Genomic DNA, 17,001 nt, shown 5'->3' with positions numbered 1-17,001 from the left:
GACTTTGGTCAGGCCACAGTTGGAGTACTGCATCCAGTATTGGGCACTGCACTTCAAAGGGATGTGGCCAGCCTGGAGAGGGTTCAGAGGAGGGCCACCCGCTTGGTGAGAGGGCAGCAGGACAGGCCCTACGAGGAGAGACTAAAGGACAGAACCTGTTCAGCCTCAGCAAGAGGAGGCTGAGGGGGGACCTGGTGGCTGCCTACAAGCTCATCAAGGGGGATCAACAGCAAGCAGGCAGAGCTCCTTTCTCTCCAGCACCACCTGGGGTGATAAGGAACAATAGTCATAAGCTGATGGAGAATAGGTTTAGGGTGGAGATCAGAAGGCAATATTTTACAGTTAGGGTGGCCAAAATCTGGAACCAACTTCCCAGGGAAGTGGTCCTCGCCCCTACCTTGGGCATATTCAAGAGGAGGTTGGATGATCACCTGTCTGGGGTCTTGTGAACCCAGCATTCATTTCTGCCTGTGGCAGGGGGCCAGGCTAGATGATCCCTCCTGACCCTAGCTACTACGAAACTATGAAACTATGTAACGAAATTAGGTAGTCATGGGATTATAGGGAATGTCCATTCATGGACTAGAAATTGGCTCAAAGATAGAAAGCAAAGAGCGAGTATAAATGGTTAATTTTCAAGATAGAAACAAGTAAACAGTGGGTCCCCCAGGGATCTGTGTTAGGACCAGTGCTATTTAACATATTCATAAATGATCTGGAAAAGGGGTTGAGTAGCAAGGTGGCCAAATCTTGCCAATGAATTAAGCAAAGTGGCAAAAACCAAGGCAGACTGCAAGGAACTACAGAAGAATCTGGCATGATTGAGTGAATGAGCAACTAAATGGCAGATAAGTGCAAAGTGATGCACTAGGGCAAAACAAACTCAAACTATCCTACACTATGATGGGCTGTACATTAGCTGTTACCACACAGGAAAGAGATCTGGCATTCATGTGGACAGTTTCATAAAAACATCAGCTCAGTGTTCAACAGCCAGCAAAATGACAGGAATTATTAAGAAGGGAATTGTGAACAAAACAGAAAGTATCATTATTTCCCTTTAATAAATCCATAATCCATCCACATCTTGAATACTGGGCCCAGTTCTGGTCCCCACACCTCTAAAAGGATATAGAAAAACTAGAGAAGATACAGAGAAGGGCAACAAGAATGATTAGCAGTATGGACGGGCTTCCATATGAGACACTAATGAGGCTAGGCCTATTCAGTTTAGAAAAGAGATGCTTGAGAGGGGACATGATAAGGGCTTACAAAATATCAAATGGCAAAGAGGAAGTAAATAGGGATTTATTATTTACTAGCCAACTGCCTATCATGAATGATGAAGCGTTTCAGGGAGAGCTTAATGCTCCCCACCACTCACCCTTTTGGGCCGGCCATGTAAAACAGGGGCGGGCAGTTCTTTTGGGAAGAGGGCCACTTACCGAGTTTTGGCCAGCAGTCGAAGGCTATGTGGGTAGCTCTGCCCCTTGGCAGGGGCCCCTCCCCTCCCCTCCCCTCCCCCCCAGTTGCCATCTTGTGACCGGAAGTCCCACCCCCAACCCCTGACCTTTGCCACCAGAAGTCCCTCCCCTTGCCCCTGGAAGTACTCTATTCAGCAAGGGGTTGTGCCATCTTGGAACCAAAAAAATACCACATTAAATTCCAAAAAGGAAACATCTACTTCATTAATCTGATTTCAAACAATGGGTTTTTTTCCCGATATACATGTGTTTGTGTCGTGCACATAGAGGGGATTGCACAATAGCTTAAAATGAAGTTTTACTCTTGTATATTGTGGGGGATGGGTATAGGTTTGTCGGGGACTGTGTGAGTGCGTGGATATGTGGGATGTGGGTCAGTATGGGGTTTGTGTGGGGCTGTGTGTGTGTGTGGAGGGGGTGGGGGTTGGCCTGTGTGACCTGGTATAGATGGTGGGGTCTGCTTGTATGGTAGCGCGAGGGGGGTGAGGGTGCATTTGTGGGGTGTGTGTGCGGGAATAATCCTATGAACACACACACCCTCACCCACTCTGCCCCTGGCCACACACGATGTGGGTCAGTATGGGGTTTGTGTGGGGCTGTGTGTGTGTGTGGAGGGGGTGGGGGTTGGCCTGTGTGACCTGGTATAGATGGTGGGGTCTGCTTGTATGGTAGCGCGAGGGGGGTGAGGGTGCATTTGTGGGGTGTGTGTGCGGGAATAATCCTATGAACACACACACCCTCACCCACTCTGCCCCTGGCCACACACCTACACCCACCCATCTACTCTGCCCGTGGCTTCACAACCACACCCACCCACCCACCCACCCTGCCCTTAGCTGCACAACCACACCCGCCCACTGTGCCCCTGGCTCCAGAACCACACCCACCCACCCACGGGGTCCACAACCACGCTCACCCACTCAGCCCCTCGTCAGGCCCAACTTCTCACAGGGTCCACAGCCCCCCCCACCCACTCTGCTCCTGGCCACACATCCACACCCACCCACCTCCTCTGTCCCTGGCCACACACCCACACCCACCCACCCACTCTGCCCTTGGCCTCACAACCAGACTCACCCCCCGCCCCCCACAGTGCCCCTAGCTCCAGAATCATGCCCACCCTCCCACGGGGTCCACAACCACAGCCACCCACCCACTCTGCCCCTGGCCTCACAACCACACCCACCCTCCCACTCTGCCATCCACTGCACACCCACACCCATTCACCCACCCAGGCAGCCCCTGGCTGCACACCCACCCTCCCACTCTGCCCCAGGCTCCACAACTGCACCCACCCATGCTACCTCTGGCTGCACAACCACACCCACACAACCATCCACTCTGCCCCTGGGTCCACAACCACACCCAACCACTCTGCTCCTGGTGGCACACCCACACCCACCTACCCACTCTGGCCATGGCTGCACACATAAGACACGCCCACACTTACCCACACCATACCAGACACACACACACACACACACACACCCCCTACCGGCAGCTCCGTGCTTCCTGCTCCTGCAATGCAGCCAGGCCATGTGGCACCAGCAGTGCTGGCAGGCAGGGAGTGCAATTGCTGGGGGTAGGTCGGGGTGACCTGCTCAGTCCTGCTGAGGCTCCCCCTGGGTCCTACTGCCCCTGTTTCCTATCAGCTTTGACAGGAGCCAGAGTAAGTCAATACACTTTTAAAGCCTAAGGGCTCCCTCCACCTCCGGCTCCCTGCCTGAGGGGGCGGGGCCGCTCAGCCAATTGCCACTCACCATCTCCAGGGCACATGTGTAGTTGGCCCCCAGCATTACAAACAGATAGAGGGAAGTACTAAGCCTTTTATTATATTATAATTATCTTTCACAATATAAGAACCAGAAGTCACAAAATGAAACTAGTAGGTAGTAAGTTTAAAACTAACAAAAGGAAGTTCTTTTGCACACAGTATGTTCTTACATTTTGAAATTCATTGCAACCAAATGTTGTGGAAGATGACATTTTAGTCAGATTCAAAAAGGGATTGGACAAATTCTTGGGAGGAAAGGAGCATCAGTAGCTATTGAGCACAGGAGTTAGGGACACAGCCTCTGAATCAGAATTTCCTAGACCTTAAATACTGGAGGCAGCAAATGAGAGAAGAACAGTAGGAAAAGGACCCTGGTCATATCCAGTTCACTCTCCCTTTCTGCATCCAGTCTCTGCCATTGTGCAACATAGGATGCTGGGCAAGATGGACTTATGCTCTGACCCAGTAAGGCTAGGGACAGACATTCAAAAAGCCTTAGCCTAAATTGATTCAATCTTTGCAGGTTAATCTAACCTGGCTAGACTAAATCAGTTTGTAACGGTGAAGACATCCCAGGAAATGCTGGCCCGTGCCTGCAGTGGCTCAGGCTAGAAGCTAAGGGCTGCTAGAGCAGCCCTCCCTTCTTTTTCACAGTGCTCAGCTGGGGCGGGGGCATGGCCAGGCCCTGGCAGGATGTTCTGATTAGGAAACCCCTGCCCCCACACCCCCGCTCCCCCCAGCCCATCAGGGAATTGATAACACAGTATTTATCACCCCTAACTCAGTGTTTATCAGTCCATTAAGAAAACAACAGAGGGACATTACCAGCTACCCATTGATTCAGCCTTTGCCCCATCTGCAACAGCAAGGACTGTAGCCAGCATGTGGTCTGCTAGCTAACACTGAGAAGTGTCTGTATAAGGCAGATGGGAGGGGAGGGGAGGAGCAAGGGGAAGCCAAGCAGATGCCTGTAGTCTCTGTCAAGTTCCAACCAGGGAGCAGAGGGGAGGGGCCAGCTGTCCTGTGGAGCAGATGCCCGGTGCAGTCCAGAGAGCATGCCGGGATGCTGGGGGACTCTCATTTTACTTAAACCAGCAAGAGGTCTGGGACAGACATTGAATAAACCTGTTTAACCCAAATCAGTTAAGTCTGATGCTACATTCAGCCAGATTTATCTCAAACCAGCTTCAGCCATTTGCACTGAACATCTGTTCTGCTACAGGTTTAAACCAGTTTCTGGCACTTAAATCAGTTTATGTATAATGTCTGTCCCTAGCCCTCATGGCAATTATTATGTTTTTATATTCCTTAATTACCAGTAATTAACACTTGTAGGATGCTTTAAGTCCATTGTCTGAAGGCACTATGAAAGTGTACAGAACTGTCCTATTTCGACAAATCACTTAAGCACATGTGTGACACTTCAAGGACATTAGTGGTCCCAACTGAGACTTAAAGCACAAGATTAAGTATTTTGCTGAACTGAATCTCAAATTCCCTAGTATTAAGTTAAGAAATAAATCAACATCCTAGTATAGCAAAACACCAACAAACCACTCGAAGTCCTTTAAATGCACATCCCATACCTGAGTACATCTGGCTCAATTGACTGTGATGCAAGCTTCTCAAAAATTCTAATGAGAGGAAGGTGTAATGGTTTGCGGTCATTGATCAGGGCTTCCTCACAAGAGTTTATGATAGCGCTCAGCAAGCTGGACCCACACATCACTTGGCGGCTTTTTTCTGACTTCACCAGAGACTGAATGTGATCTGCCACAGCACACTGGATCTCCTGAGAGAGCTGAAAGAAAAAGGGCTGAGGTTAGCATCTGTGACTGATTTGGCATGCTGATGGATTTTTTACTGCACAATAAATAATGGGGATCTAAGGCTATGTCTCCCCTGCTTCCTGGTGCTCACAAGACTGCTTATTCCACGTACCTAGTTCTATTCTGCATGTGCAGAACTCAGATAGGAAGTAGTAAATTATTAGGGAATTGGTGAGGTTTTAGGGAATTGGTGAGGTTTTATTCACCAAGGCGCCCCCGGGGGTTACAAGAAATAATGGCCACAAGCTAGCAGACAGCAGATTTAGATTAGACATTAGGAAGAACTTCTTCACAGTTAGAGTGTCCAAGGTCTGGAATGGGCTCCCAAAGGAGGTGGTGCTCTCCCCTGCCCTGGGGGGTCTTCAAGAGGAGGTTAGATAGGCATCTAGCTGGGGTCATCTGAACCCAGCCCTCTTTCCTGCCTATGCAGGGGGTCGGACTTGATGATCTGTTCAGGTCCCTTCCGACCCTAGCATCTATGAATCTATGAACCTCCACGAGGGCATCATTCCAACCCCTGCCCTCCTGGATACACTACTGGGGGTGGGGTTGTGCCTCTTGAAGACTCTTGGGGGGGAAGGAGGCCATGCTGTTCCCACCTCTAAATCAGTGCCCGATCCTGGGACTTTGCTTGCCCACCCTAACTTACTCTATTGTTCAGACTCTTTATGGTGTGGGCCAAGTTTAGAGGAACCTGAGACCTACATTTTTCGTGTCTGATACCCATAATCAAGGACATATTTACAAAGAGGTTAGCATCCAGATTTCCCCATTCCCACTTATCACAAGATTAAACAGTTCAAAATGTGGCCACTTAGTTTGGTTCTTTAAGAGTTCTCAGGAAATGTTTGCCCTGAATCTCAATTGCTATTCTTTTCATATTACACAAGCAGAAGTGTATACTCTTCCACTACCCTTATTGCAGATTATAAGTATGATTCTCCTAAAAGAAGCTTCATTGACCTGCAGAAATAAAAGGCTAGTTTTTAACGCTTCTTCATTTTTAATTCTATTATTTTATTCACTTCTACTGGATGCAAAATAAATTGAAAGTCTGTGAAAAGTTTAAAAAATAAAAGTGAAAACTACAGATCCTGAGTAAGTGAAATGACAGATTTACTCCAAAATAAATCTAATGTGACCATAATGGAGTACAAAAAATTGATTGTTCTCATTATCATAGCAGCTCTGTCAATAACAATATTGCCTTGTTTTAAATAAAATGTGATGTTTTCAGGAATATTAGTTCCAGTAAAATGGTTTTTTAGTGAAAATATTAATGGTGGCAGGAAACCAGTCTATGTTTCCCCATATATATGGATTGATTTTCATAACACATATTACTTGCACCATGAGTCAGGATACTGGAGGTTCAATTAGAATACAGAAAGGTTTGCAGTTGTGCATCAGATTAGTGTCTAAGGTCAAAATGTCACCTAGCAATTTGCCCAACATTCTTAAGTAGTTCCCAGCTTCCTCCAATTTGGTTGCTGAATATATATCACTGTAATTCCCCTTCCAAATGAGAGAAGGGGAGCATTTCAAATAATCTGCAGTGTAGATTCATTTTAATCAGGTGCAATTCTCTCTCTTGTGAGATAGCCACAGTTCCATATGCTATTCTAAAATACAAAATAATAAATGAATCCCACAGCACCTTCCATTCAAGAAACTCAGTCTTCATTCATTAATTTAACTTCCCCACACCTCCCTGATGTAAGTACCATTTTTTTCATAGCAGTGGAGAAGCCAACACACAGAGAGTAAAATTTTCAAAAGCTCTAAGTGACTTAGGAACGCAGCTCTCATTTTTGAAAGCAAGTTGGGTTGTTAGGAGCCTAAATTCCATTTTCTTGTAAGACCCTAGGTCACTCGTGTAAATGTGAATTAGGCTCCTTAGTCACTTGCATGCTTTTGGAAATTGTGTCCAGAATGAATCAACAAGAGAGTAACTCCTGAGGTAATTGGAAATGACCAGCCCTTAGTGCCTTCTTTTTCAGTGGCATTAATGAGTAAAAACTGCACGGGTGAGGGTTTGCAGAACTGGGTGGTATCATATACTCCGATATAAACAAAGCTCTTGTGTTTCTAGTGTCCATTTCTCTTTGGAGTAAAAACTAGGGGAGGGAAGTAGATTTGATAAATTGCATATAGTACACTCATTTCAGCTACAGCTAATGAAGGCAGAGATGGCCGGTGTGACTGGAAGATGTAGGGAGCAGGAGTAATGGTCAGATCATTCTGAATGTGCCCTGCGTAAAAATACTTTCCCTTAGCAACCCCACTCTGCCACTGTGACAGAAGAGGATACTGGGCTAGACAGACCTGTGGTCTGACACACTACAGCACTTTTTATATTCTTAGGACTCCTTTGAGGGAACAATCTAAACCAAGTTTTTCACACATGGTCTCTCTTTCCTGACCTATACAATTTTCAATCGTCAGAAAGTTCACAAGCAGTTCTGAAATGAGAAACAGCGTGGTTTGTGGTTTGTACTACAGCTACTGCATTGCTGGCCTCAGTATATAGACCATCTCTGAGAAAGAGTTGCTAGTATTTCCCAGCTGCAAGAGGAACACTGAATAACAGATCAGGCAGGCATAACCCACTTTATGGTGGTTAGAGCCCTTTATTAGGAAGCAAAAACACAAGTTCAGCCCCATTTTGGGTGAGGGGAACTTAGAGGCAATAACTCTTGCTCCTTGAATAGATGCCTTAACTTGTAGGTCTTTGGGATACTTTACTTCCAGCAGGTATATATGTGCCTGGGTCATTCTATTGCACCTCAGGTGGAAACAAAAACCAAATTGTTCAAATAAGTTGAACTGTTCATTTAGGCATATAAACAGCTCACCAAAACTCCCTAAGCAGCCCTCAGACCCAAATAATTGCCCACCCCTGATTCAGCCCTCATTGTAAGCTATTAACCCCCGGGGAAATTCTAACTCATTGAATTACATTCTTATTCTGCAAGTCAACCTAATTTCAGATGCTTTTCATTTCTTTTCCCAAGTACTGTGAAGCATTGTGATATCCCAAAGCATATGATAGGATCCCAGTGCAGACTTTTATGAAATACCATAGGCATGTCTGAAAGATAAGGTTTCTGCATAACTTACACGGAGTGTCAGAAGAATTCCCTATTTGAGGACTTTTTTAAAAAGCAAAAACACAGTCTGAGAGTTTGGGAAATTCCACATTTTTGTTAATAGTTTGAAGAGCAAGCTAAAAAACACAAGGCTAAAAGGACAAGCTATGTAGCAGGCAAACAGAGAGGAGTAAGAGGCCTTGCTCTGCATAAACTGAGTGAAAACCTCCACTGCTGCTCTTTGGTGAATAAATGAAGCCAATTTTCTGAATCTGAATAATGACATGGCATGCAGATAGGCTGCAAGTTTTCTGTTCTCTTACAAGCAGGATGCATCAGCAAAGAAAAGCCTACAATCACTATACTCTGAGATATGTCAGCTGGGCCTCTCCGTGGGGAAAATTCAATTGGTAAAAGTTCAGGGGGGAAATCTGGCTGCCACATCCCAGAACTAGCTACAAAGCATGCACCCTGAGCCTCATATATCTAACAAGAACATGCTTCTGCTCAACTCTATTTCATGCATTTCTACCCTCAGTTTTGAGACGTACATCTCTAAAAATGGCATGGAGGCCTGACCAAAGGTGCCTTGAGACCCACTTACAGTATATATTGCCATAATCTCAGGTATGTTGTGGTACTAACAAAAAATGGTCCTTGACAGAATTCTGTTCCACCTAGTGTACAACCCAAAGTGCAGCTTGTGACTAACTCTGAATTACCCAACTGAAGCACAGGAGTGCCCCTCTCTGGACACATAATGTGTCCACTTCATACGGAGGACTAAGGAGACTTCAGTGATTCCCTGGAGGACAATTTCTATTCTCATAAAAAGCTCATTTACAAAAATCTCTCCTGCACTTTAGTCAGGTAACTCAGTTGATCAACAGAAAAGCATAAAATCTTACTTGGTAAGATTCACGTAGGTATTAAAACAACCAAATGACTCTCGCTTTGGTCCTCAACGTATCTGCAATGAACAATTGAGCAAAACATTTTGCTATAATACAAAATGTTTTCCTCCTGTTCCTATAGTGGGGTCGTACACAGTAGCTGGGTCTACACAAGATGCTTACTGCACAGTAGCTCGTTACTACTGCATAGTAGCATCACTAGACACAAACCATGACACAATGCTACTGAGCAGTAGTAATGAGCTACTGTGCAGTATCGTTGGTTACTGCGCAGTCATTTAGTACTTGCCTATGCAAGTGTGCCTATGCAACTACTAAATGACTGCTCAGTAGCCACTGTGCAGTGGGCAGCTCATGTAAACATGCCCAGTATCTCAGACATGACCTATCAAAAGGGAAAAGTTAAAGGGGAATTATAACAAAGGGGTCAAATCCAGATTGAGATGATAAATAATACTTATCAACCAGATTACTTGAATAATTTCCTGAATGGACCATGCCCTAATTTTTTAATGAAGTATACAGCTCAATCTTTTCTCTTCTTTATTCACTGAACAATTCCACAAACCAGATCATGAAAAGCATTCGGAATAGAAATGTCTCAATTTGCCCTGTAAAAATTATCATCATAAGTGATATATGTCTTTATATTTCCAGTTCACTAACATATGCCAGAATGCATGGTTTTGTAACATCATAAAAATTAGGGACTAAAGTGTGACATGAGTGAGAGGCAATGTTCTGGGATGTCATCAATTAAGAAGGAAATTCCAAAAGAAACAGCTTTAAAAGTTGAAAACAAGTATCCTACTGTGAATGCTCTTATCCACATTGCTTGGCTAGAGAGAACATGAACCCAGTTTATTCCAAATAAGTGTCAACTTTTTTCTCTTTTTTTCACTGAAGATTTTGCATTTAAAGGAAGGAAATATGCCTCACACAAATATAGTCATTACAATGAATACACTGATGGGAACATGCTTAGTTTGCAAAAGCTCTCGGTTTCTGAAATCCCAGGAGCAATTCCCTATATATATATTTCTCTCTCTCTCTCACTTAAAGAATCAAACAGCACTTTTGCTTCATTTTGGTTTGGTTTTTTTATGAGGGCTTTTAGCAAATTTTCATATGTTGCATTTGACATCCAAGTGTTTTTTTTTTTTATTGCATCTAGAAATGGGGGCAACATACAACCACAGATCTATTCTCATCATCTTTTAATTGTCATTCTGAAGGAACAGAAGAAAAGTGTTGTGTCAAACTGAGTTTCCTCTCTAAATTGTTACCTATTACTGCCCTTAGTACATTGACACATTCAGCGTTAGTTGAGCACATCACTGCTTGGGTCTGAAAAAGGTCACTGAGAAGCAGCAAATCCTACAGGGAATGGATTTTATTTCCTTAGGTCAGAATCAGGATGCATTAGCTTTTACTAATGTCCACTAATGCTTCTGCATAAAGCAGCAGTTGCTGTTTTCTCTCTTCAGTAAAACTAAAAGACTTGTACAGTATACAGAGCTAAATTGACCCTGATGCTCTTCCAGAGAGAGAACTTCATGCACAGATGTGAGATGGTTTTACCTGGCATTAGGTGTAGTCCAGTTCCCATTCATTGCTTACCCCTGCAATTGAAGAACATTCTATTTCATTCAAACTCAGCTCAAACTGTGCTGGTCCCAGAAGCCTTACCAGGACACCAGGTAAGGCCGGGTAAGGCTGGCAGCTGGAGTATAGCTCCAGCTGGCCAGGCTCTGTTTTGGGTGGCACACAATGCCGCCACGTGCACTACCCCACTGTTTTTTGATGTGGGATTTTTTTGACCCCAGGATCTCCCAGGGTCAAGAAAACCACCCACACTGCAAAGTAGCAGCATGAGGAATGCCTACATATGCACTGTGTGGCACCGCAGAAGTGTCTGTGGCGCCACATACTGTACCGCATATCCATGCTCATCTGGATATAGTCCACTTTTTTACCCTTCCTGCCCCTATCTTTATGGCATCCAGCACTGCATATGGGTCTAAAAAGCATAGAAAAAAAAAAAGACAACCTTCCCTGTTACACTCCTCTGTGCATTCTTGCATCAGTTGCAAGATCAGCAAACCTAGAACAAAGCAGCTGGATCTTCCTACCCCTTCCTGGCCCCTTCACTACAAAAGCAAGCACAAAAGTTCCTTTCTTGTTTGAAAAGAGACTAAAGGGAGCATTCATATGGGCAAACAAATGCCAGATCCCTGTTCCCTTCTGCCCATGTACAACAGGGATTTTTTAGGTCTAGGAGTCCACAGTTGGAAGGCTCTATATAGAAAGCATTTGATATGCCTTCATCACAGCTATCAAATACCAATGCATTAAAGGGCAAGGAAAAACAGCAGGTGTAACAAGTACACAGATTGGGAAGGAAAAATCCTCATTTTCTCTATGTGTTATTACTCAATGAGGAAAGCTACTCAACTTTCACTGTCCCCTTTTGTACCAGATCATGAGTCCATTATGTAAAGTGAGTAGCTTCACACTCCACAAGTGTTCTCTTAATGCTATTCAATATAAGAAAAGGTACCAAGCCAGTCCTTAGTCTCACTACTTGGTGCTGGCATCACAAACCTAACACAACCACAGAAGAGCAGATTTCAGTCTATTCTGTCTCACCCTCCTCCAAACAGAATCAGCAGCTAAGTTCTGGAGACCAAACCTTTACTGTGGCCATGAAAAAGCAGCAAAAAGACTCCAGAGTGCCACAAGATTCCCAAAGCACTAACAGCTAGTCACATTTGCAGGCTGAGCAGGGAGGCCATCATAGAGGACATTCCAGTTTTCTGCTACTCTGTCCTCTGTGCTCTATTGATACAAAACCAGACATCTTTATGTCCTCTATTTTTCTAGAGGACATATAGGCGTCCAGTTTCGTATCCATAGAGGACAGAGGACAACCAGACTGTCCTCTATGATGGCCACCCTAATGCTGAGCAAACCTGGCCAAGACATCTGAGGGAATCTGCACTCACAGTATCTGCATTCAAGAATTAAATGTGAGATTATGAAGACACTAAATCACATCCCTTAGCAAGGTAGCACATTCTGACGGACCCAGGCAGTAGATTAAGATCTCTAAGAAACAAAGGACCAGATTCTATTCCACCTGTTAGGTGCATAGACAGACTCACACATCTAAACGCAATCCTATTCCATTCTGTTCCGGTTCATGAAGACGCATATCACATCTAATTTTGCAATGAACCGTCATCTGACTCGTAAGTCACAAAAAAAACAGAAAAAGGAGGAGAACCCAACCCATCTTTTGTATTAACCATTTTCATGAGGTCAAGCAAAGTAGAATAGAATAACATTTAAGCCCCTAAATCCACTTGCATGCTTGCTTAATAGGTTTAATGGAATTTGGCCCAAGGTCCATCATAGGCTCTACTGTTGATGGGACCTTTAGCAAGTCACTTCTCTCTCTGATCCTATTTCTCCTCCCATGCTTTCTCTTGTACATTTGCACTATACTCTCTTTTGGGACAGGGATGTTTCTTATCCATAGTAAGAGACAAATGGAGCTCCTATCTCAGAGGGGACCTCCAGTCACTGTGGCCATACCAAATAAATACTGCTAATCATTTTTATCAAATGAGAAAGGAGTGAAGAAAAAAATTAAAAAATGAAATAAAGATTAATAGATACAAATACGTTACTGAGATGGATGGAATATGTGTCCCAGAACTTTATATTTTTAATAACACTGCCATCTACTGAAAGTCTGTACAGTTTTTATTTTTCTCTGCCTCATACGGCAGAGCCCTAGAGCCAACTTTGCTACAGCAAATTTCTTGATTGCTATTTCTCTCATCTAATTAACTGTTCTACTTGTTTTTCAGAAATTAATTACAGTCATTATCAAAATTTTAATAGATGCTGGCTTGGATTGCTACAAAGACTCAAGAAATGCCAGAAGTTAATTATGCTCCCTCCTTCCAGAGACGTAGATGAGGAGTTCTGATGTGATTGCAAATCTCCAGTTTATATGTTAATTTGTATCCAAATATTTTAGAAATGGAAGACGACATCATTTGAGTAATCTGCTTGTTCAGTCGGGGTGTGTCAAGGGAGTGTTTGACAAGATAAAATTTATCCAAGAGCATTCCTATTTGCACTGAAGCTAAGAAAATCTTGAGACTGAAGCGCTAAATTCCTATTGGTTGATGCACCAGTTTGTAACTGCTACAGACAGTCTACGGGCTTGATCCTGCTCTGATGCACCATTTTACACTTATGTCACACCACTGGCTCCAGTGATTTACAACAACAGGAGAATCAAGAGCAGAACTAGGCCCCAGGACCGTAAACAAAAAATGCATCATGCACTACTCACAATATAGGAAAATTGTAGCTTGCTGGGGGCCAAGTAACAGCTGCTGTGTTGCAGATGGATAAACAGAAAGCATGAGACAGAATATCCCCTCCTTCCCAGACTCCTAGGAGTAAAAGGAGGAGGAGGAGGAATAGCCAGCTCTCTCAGCAGTCTATCTTACCCAAAGAGTGTATTTCTGGATCAAGAAGATCTGTAGTCCTTCCTGTACACTGACCAATAAGAACTGTTCTGGGTGGGAAAGTTTCAAGTAAAATAAGCAAGTTTCAGAAGTCACAAGTGATCATACTCCTTCCCTAATGTCCCATGCCCATGCCTGTTCTCTGCAGATATTAGTAAGCAAAAGGAAGCACACATGGGACAGTAGGGAAGAGCTTGGGACAGGTACTAGGAAGTCAGTTAATGTGCACATGGTTTGAACACAAAACTGTAGTGACAGCCTCTCTTTAAATATTTGCTTTACTAAAGAGCTAATTTAGCGTAATAAGAATAGAGTCTAATTATCAAGCAGACAGTATATAAACGCAGGCACAATGTCTCTCAGAGTGCTTGAGGAGGTGACACCCTTTCTTTTACTTCTCTTCAAAACACCCCCTAAGGAGGTACCTGAAAAAAAGGGTCCTTACACTCTAAAGCGGGGGTGTCCAACCTGCGGCTTCGGAGTCCAAACTTCGAAGTCCAAACTGAGTAAAGTGCTCACTGCAAGCAGCTGTATCATGTGACGTGACGTGACAGCAATGGAAGCTGGTCACCGTGTGCTTGTGCAAAGAGTCAAGGAGATGCATATTAACTTCTGAAGAGCTGCACGTGGCTCCGGAGCTGTGGGTTGGCTACCCCTGCTCTAAAGCTTTTAACGGCCCCCTCTCCCATTATAGTATACAATTAATGGCAGAAGGAATGGTATAACCCATTTGATAGATCCGGCCCTTCATTTGGCCCTTTATATTTTCTGAATTTAATATATTAACATTCTTTTGAAACAATGGCAGCAGCAAATTCCAAGATGGACATTCCTTAGCAAGTAATGGCCCACTGTGCAAGGACTTGTGGCCTCCATTCCCATTAATATCATCAGTTACTATATGAGTTACCATAGTGACTCATATAACACATGCACATTTTTCCCAAAAATCAGCCCTCCAAAATTGGGGTTCATGTCTTAAGATTGGGCAGGGGCATTTCTTCACTGGAATAGAAGCAGGACAATGCTACGTCCAAAATGGCTGCATGTTTCTCTCAGTAAGCAAACAGGAGGGTGAGGTTTGGTGTCAACCATTTCTCAGCTACTTCCAGCTCACTGGCTAAGAGAAGCAGCAGCCATTCTGTGACATAGTCTGTCCATTAAAAAGTCGGCTCCAGGCCATGACTTTGGAAGAAACTTTTTGTTACTACATTCTGCTTTCCAAAAACAAGGTGTGCAACTTATTTGGGGGCATGTGCTATGCAAAGAAATTAGGTACCTGTATTATGGTAGAGCCTACTAAATGCCCTTCCCTTTATATTAGGCACCAAGAGCACCTATACACGTGCATCGAGGCTGCTGGAGCATGGTAATTACCGACTGTCTTTATAATAATACAGACAAATACATATCCAATAAAATGAATAAATAAAAAGCATGAGTTCACACTGGGATTGTCAGGCCTCTTATTGAGCCTAGACTCTGAATATTATTCACTAGACAGCAAGCAGAGATCCAACATCCAACCCACAAAGGGTCCCAAAGACTTGCTGTGGCCTCATATAACTGTTCAGTCCTGAATATGATTCACATTTACACTTTCCTAATGCTGACAGTTATTGGTTCACAATAACAGTTAACAAACTTGTTTTTTAAAATCCATCTAAATACCTAACTTTCTAAAAATTACAGTCTCTCTCTTCAGTGTTCTTATAAATTAATGCTTAATATATGTGAGCACTATTTGATAATATTGACCATTATTTGACAATATTTGATGAGTCAATTGACAAGGTTTTTTTTGACCAGCCAAATTCTCAACCTTAAGTAAAACTAATTCTCCTACCCCCTGATGCCTGTGCAGTTACTCTGGCCAATTTATACAGAGGAATTGGAACCAAGACCCAACGCACCCAGCCCCCAGAGCTGCAGTGGGCTACATCCAGAGAGCAGATGCTCTGCACCAAAAAAGGACCAAAGTGTACAGTCAATACCCCACCCCCCAATCAAGAACCTTTAGTATGGAAGGTACTATACTGACAGAGGTCATTATCAATCTACAGGGCACCTTTATCCTAAACACAAGACCCCGTTAATGCCCCAAATCCTATGATCTCTCTAGAAGACAATCTCCTAAAACTATCCAGAAAAACCCCTCCGCTTTACTTTTCTCTGATGAGCACAGCAAAACTGGCACTATTGCTTTGCTAGTATTTTATACTGATGCCAGCAACATTTTTATGCAGGAGGGAATGATTCTTATAGTAAGAGCCAGGGCCTAAGAGCGGGAGAAAAGTAAATGACAGCATCATCTAACTAGGCACTCACCTGAGCATGTTCCTCCCTGTAGAGCTTTGGAAGCAACCTCACCATGATGCAGACAGCGCCTGGGTGCACAATTGAACAGTTTCCCCCTTCCAATCTGCAGGAAATAGACAACATCACTATAACAGCATCATTGACAAAGATATGCAAGGTTGGTTAATATTATAGCAGACAACAGCATTATGCTCTGCCTGAATTTGCCAGATTCAGCGTTAGCAACAAAACTAACGGACCAGCAACCTGGAACTGTCATAGATAGACTTGGAGCAACAAAGCCGAGGAATGCTTGACTAGAAGTACTGGAAACTACAATTCAAGCTCTAATCTGACCTTGTGTATGATGAAAGTATGGCTGCACAGACATGAGAGGCAGTGCTATCACCTAGCTTGGAGGTCTTCAAGAGGAAGCTAGATAGTCACCTGGCTAGAGACATCTGACCTCCGTCCTCTTTCCTGCCAGGGGCAGGGGGTCAGACACAATGATCCATTGTGGTCCCTTCCAACTCTACAATCTATGAATCTATGAAATGGCACTTTGAAAGCATGCTCTAACTTGGAGAATTTGCATCATAAACAGTAAACAGTAAAAAGTCCCTAATGCATCAGCCCAAACCAGGTATTACATTCTCTATTACCCTGATGTCCCAAGGAACCATCCTGTTCTCAAAAGGTACTCAAGTCCACCTAGACCTTAGGACTCACCCCCAGTTGAAAAGCACCAGCAGGAAAAAGACCTAGTCTTGATAAAATCAGTGTCTCTCCCCCTCTCCCACCCTTCCCTGAACATCAAACCAAATCAGAACCTCCCCAGAGCATTACACGGTTGGGTTGCCTGTTTTTCTTCACAAATTTTTCACTTTTAGCACCAGGTGGAATTGCATCATCAACATATCACAGAGAAATCATCTCATGACATCCTACTGGTAAGATGGACACATGCCTGAGAGAAAATCTCATGACAGCTGCTTTCTTGTTTAATTTCTAAGCTAAAACTTTGCATGGAGAGCATTCAGAAGTACCCAAACCTCTGGCTGCATCT

General features: G+C 43.9%; 1 protein-coding gene across 1 annotated transcript in view; it reads right to left on the bottom strand.

The window, feature by feature from the left end:
- The window catches only part of LOC102382048 (WD repeat- and FYVE domain-containing protein 4-like), a gene marked incomplete at its 3' end in the record, with an annotated part of 114,584 nt that extends 98,529 nt beyond the window's left edge, over positions 1-16,055 (bottom strand). The window contains 2 exon segments of the mRNA XM_025195385.1: positions 4,845-5,059; positions 15,966-16,055. Of these exon segments, the coding sequence (XP_025051170.1) occupies positions 4,845-5,059; positions 15,966-16,010 (260 nt within the window).
- Between the last annotated feature and the right edge of the window lie 946 nt (positions 16,056-17,001).

This window comes from Alligator sinensis, unplaced genomic scaffold (assembly GCF_000455745.1).
Source record: "Alligator sinensis unplaced genomic scaffold, ASM45574v1 scaffold163_1, whole genome shotgun sequence".
NCBI classification, from domain to species: Eukaryota; Metazoa; Chordata; order Crocodylia; family Alligatoridae; genus Alligator; species Alligator sinensis.
The sequence above is the reverse complement of the archived record's forward strand: the minus strand, read 5'-3'. Positions and strand labels throughout refer to the sequence as shown.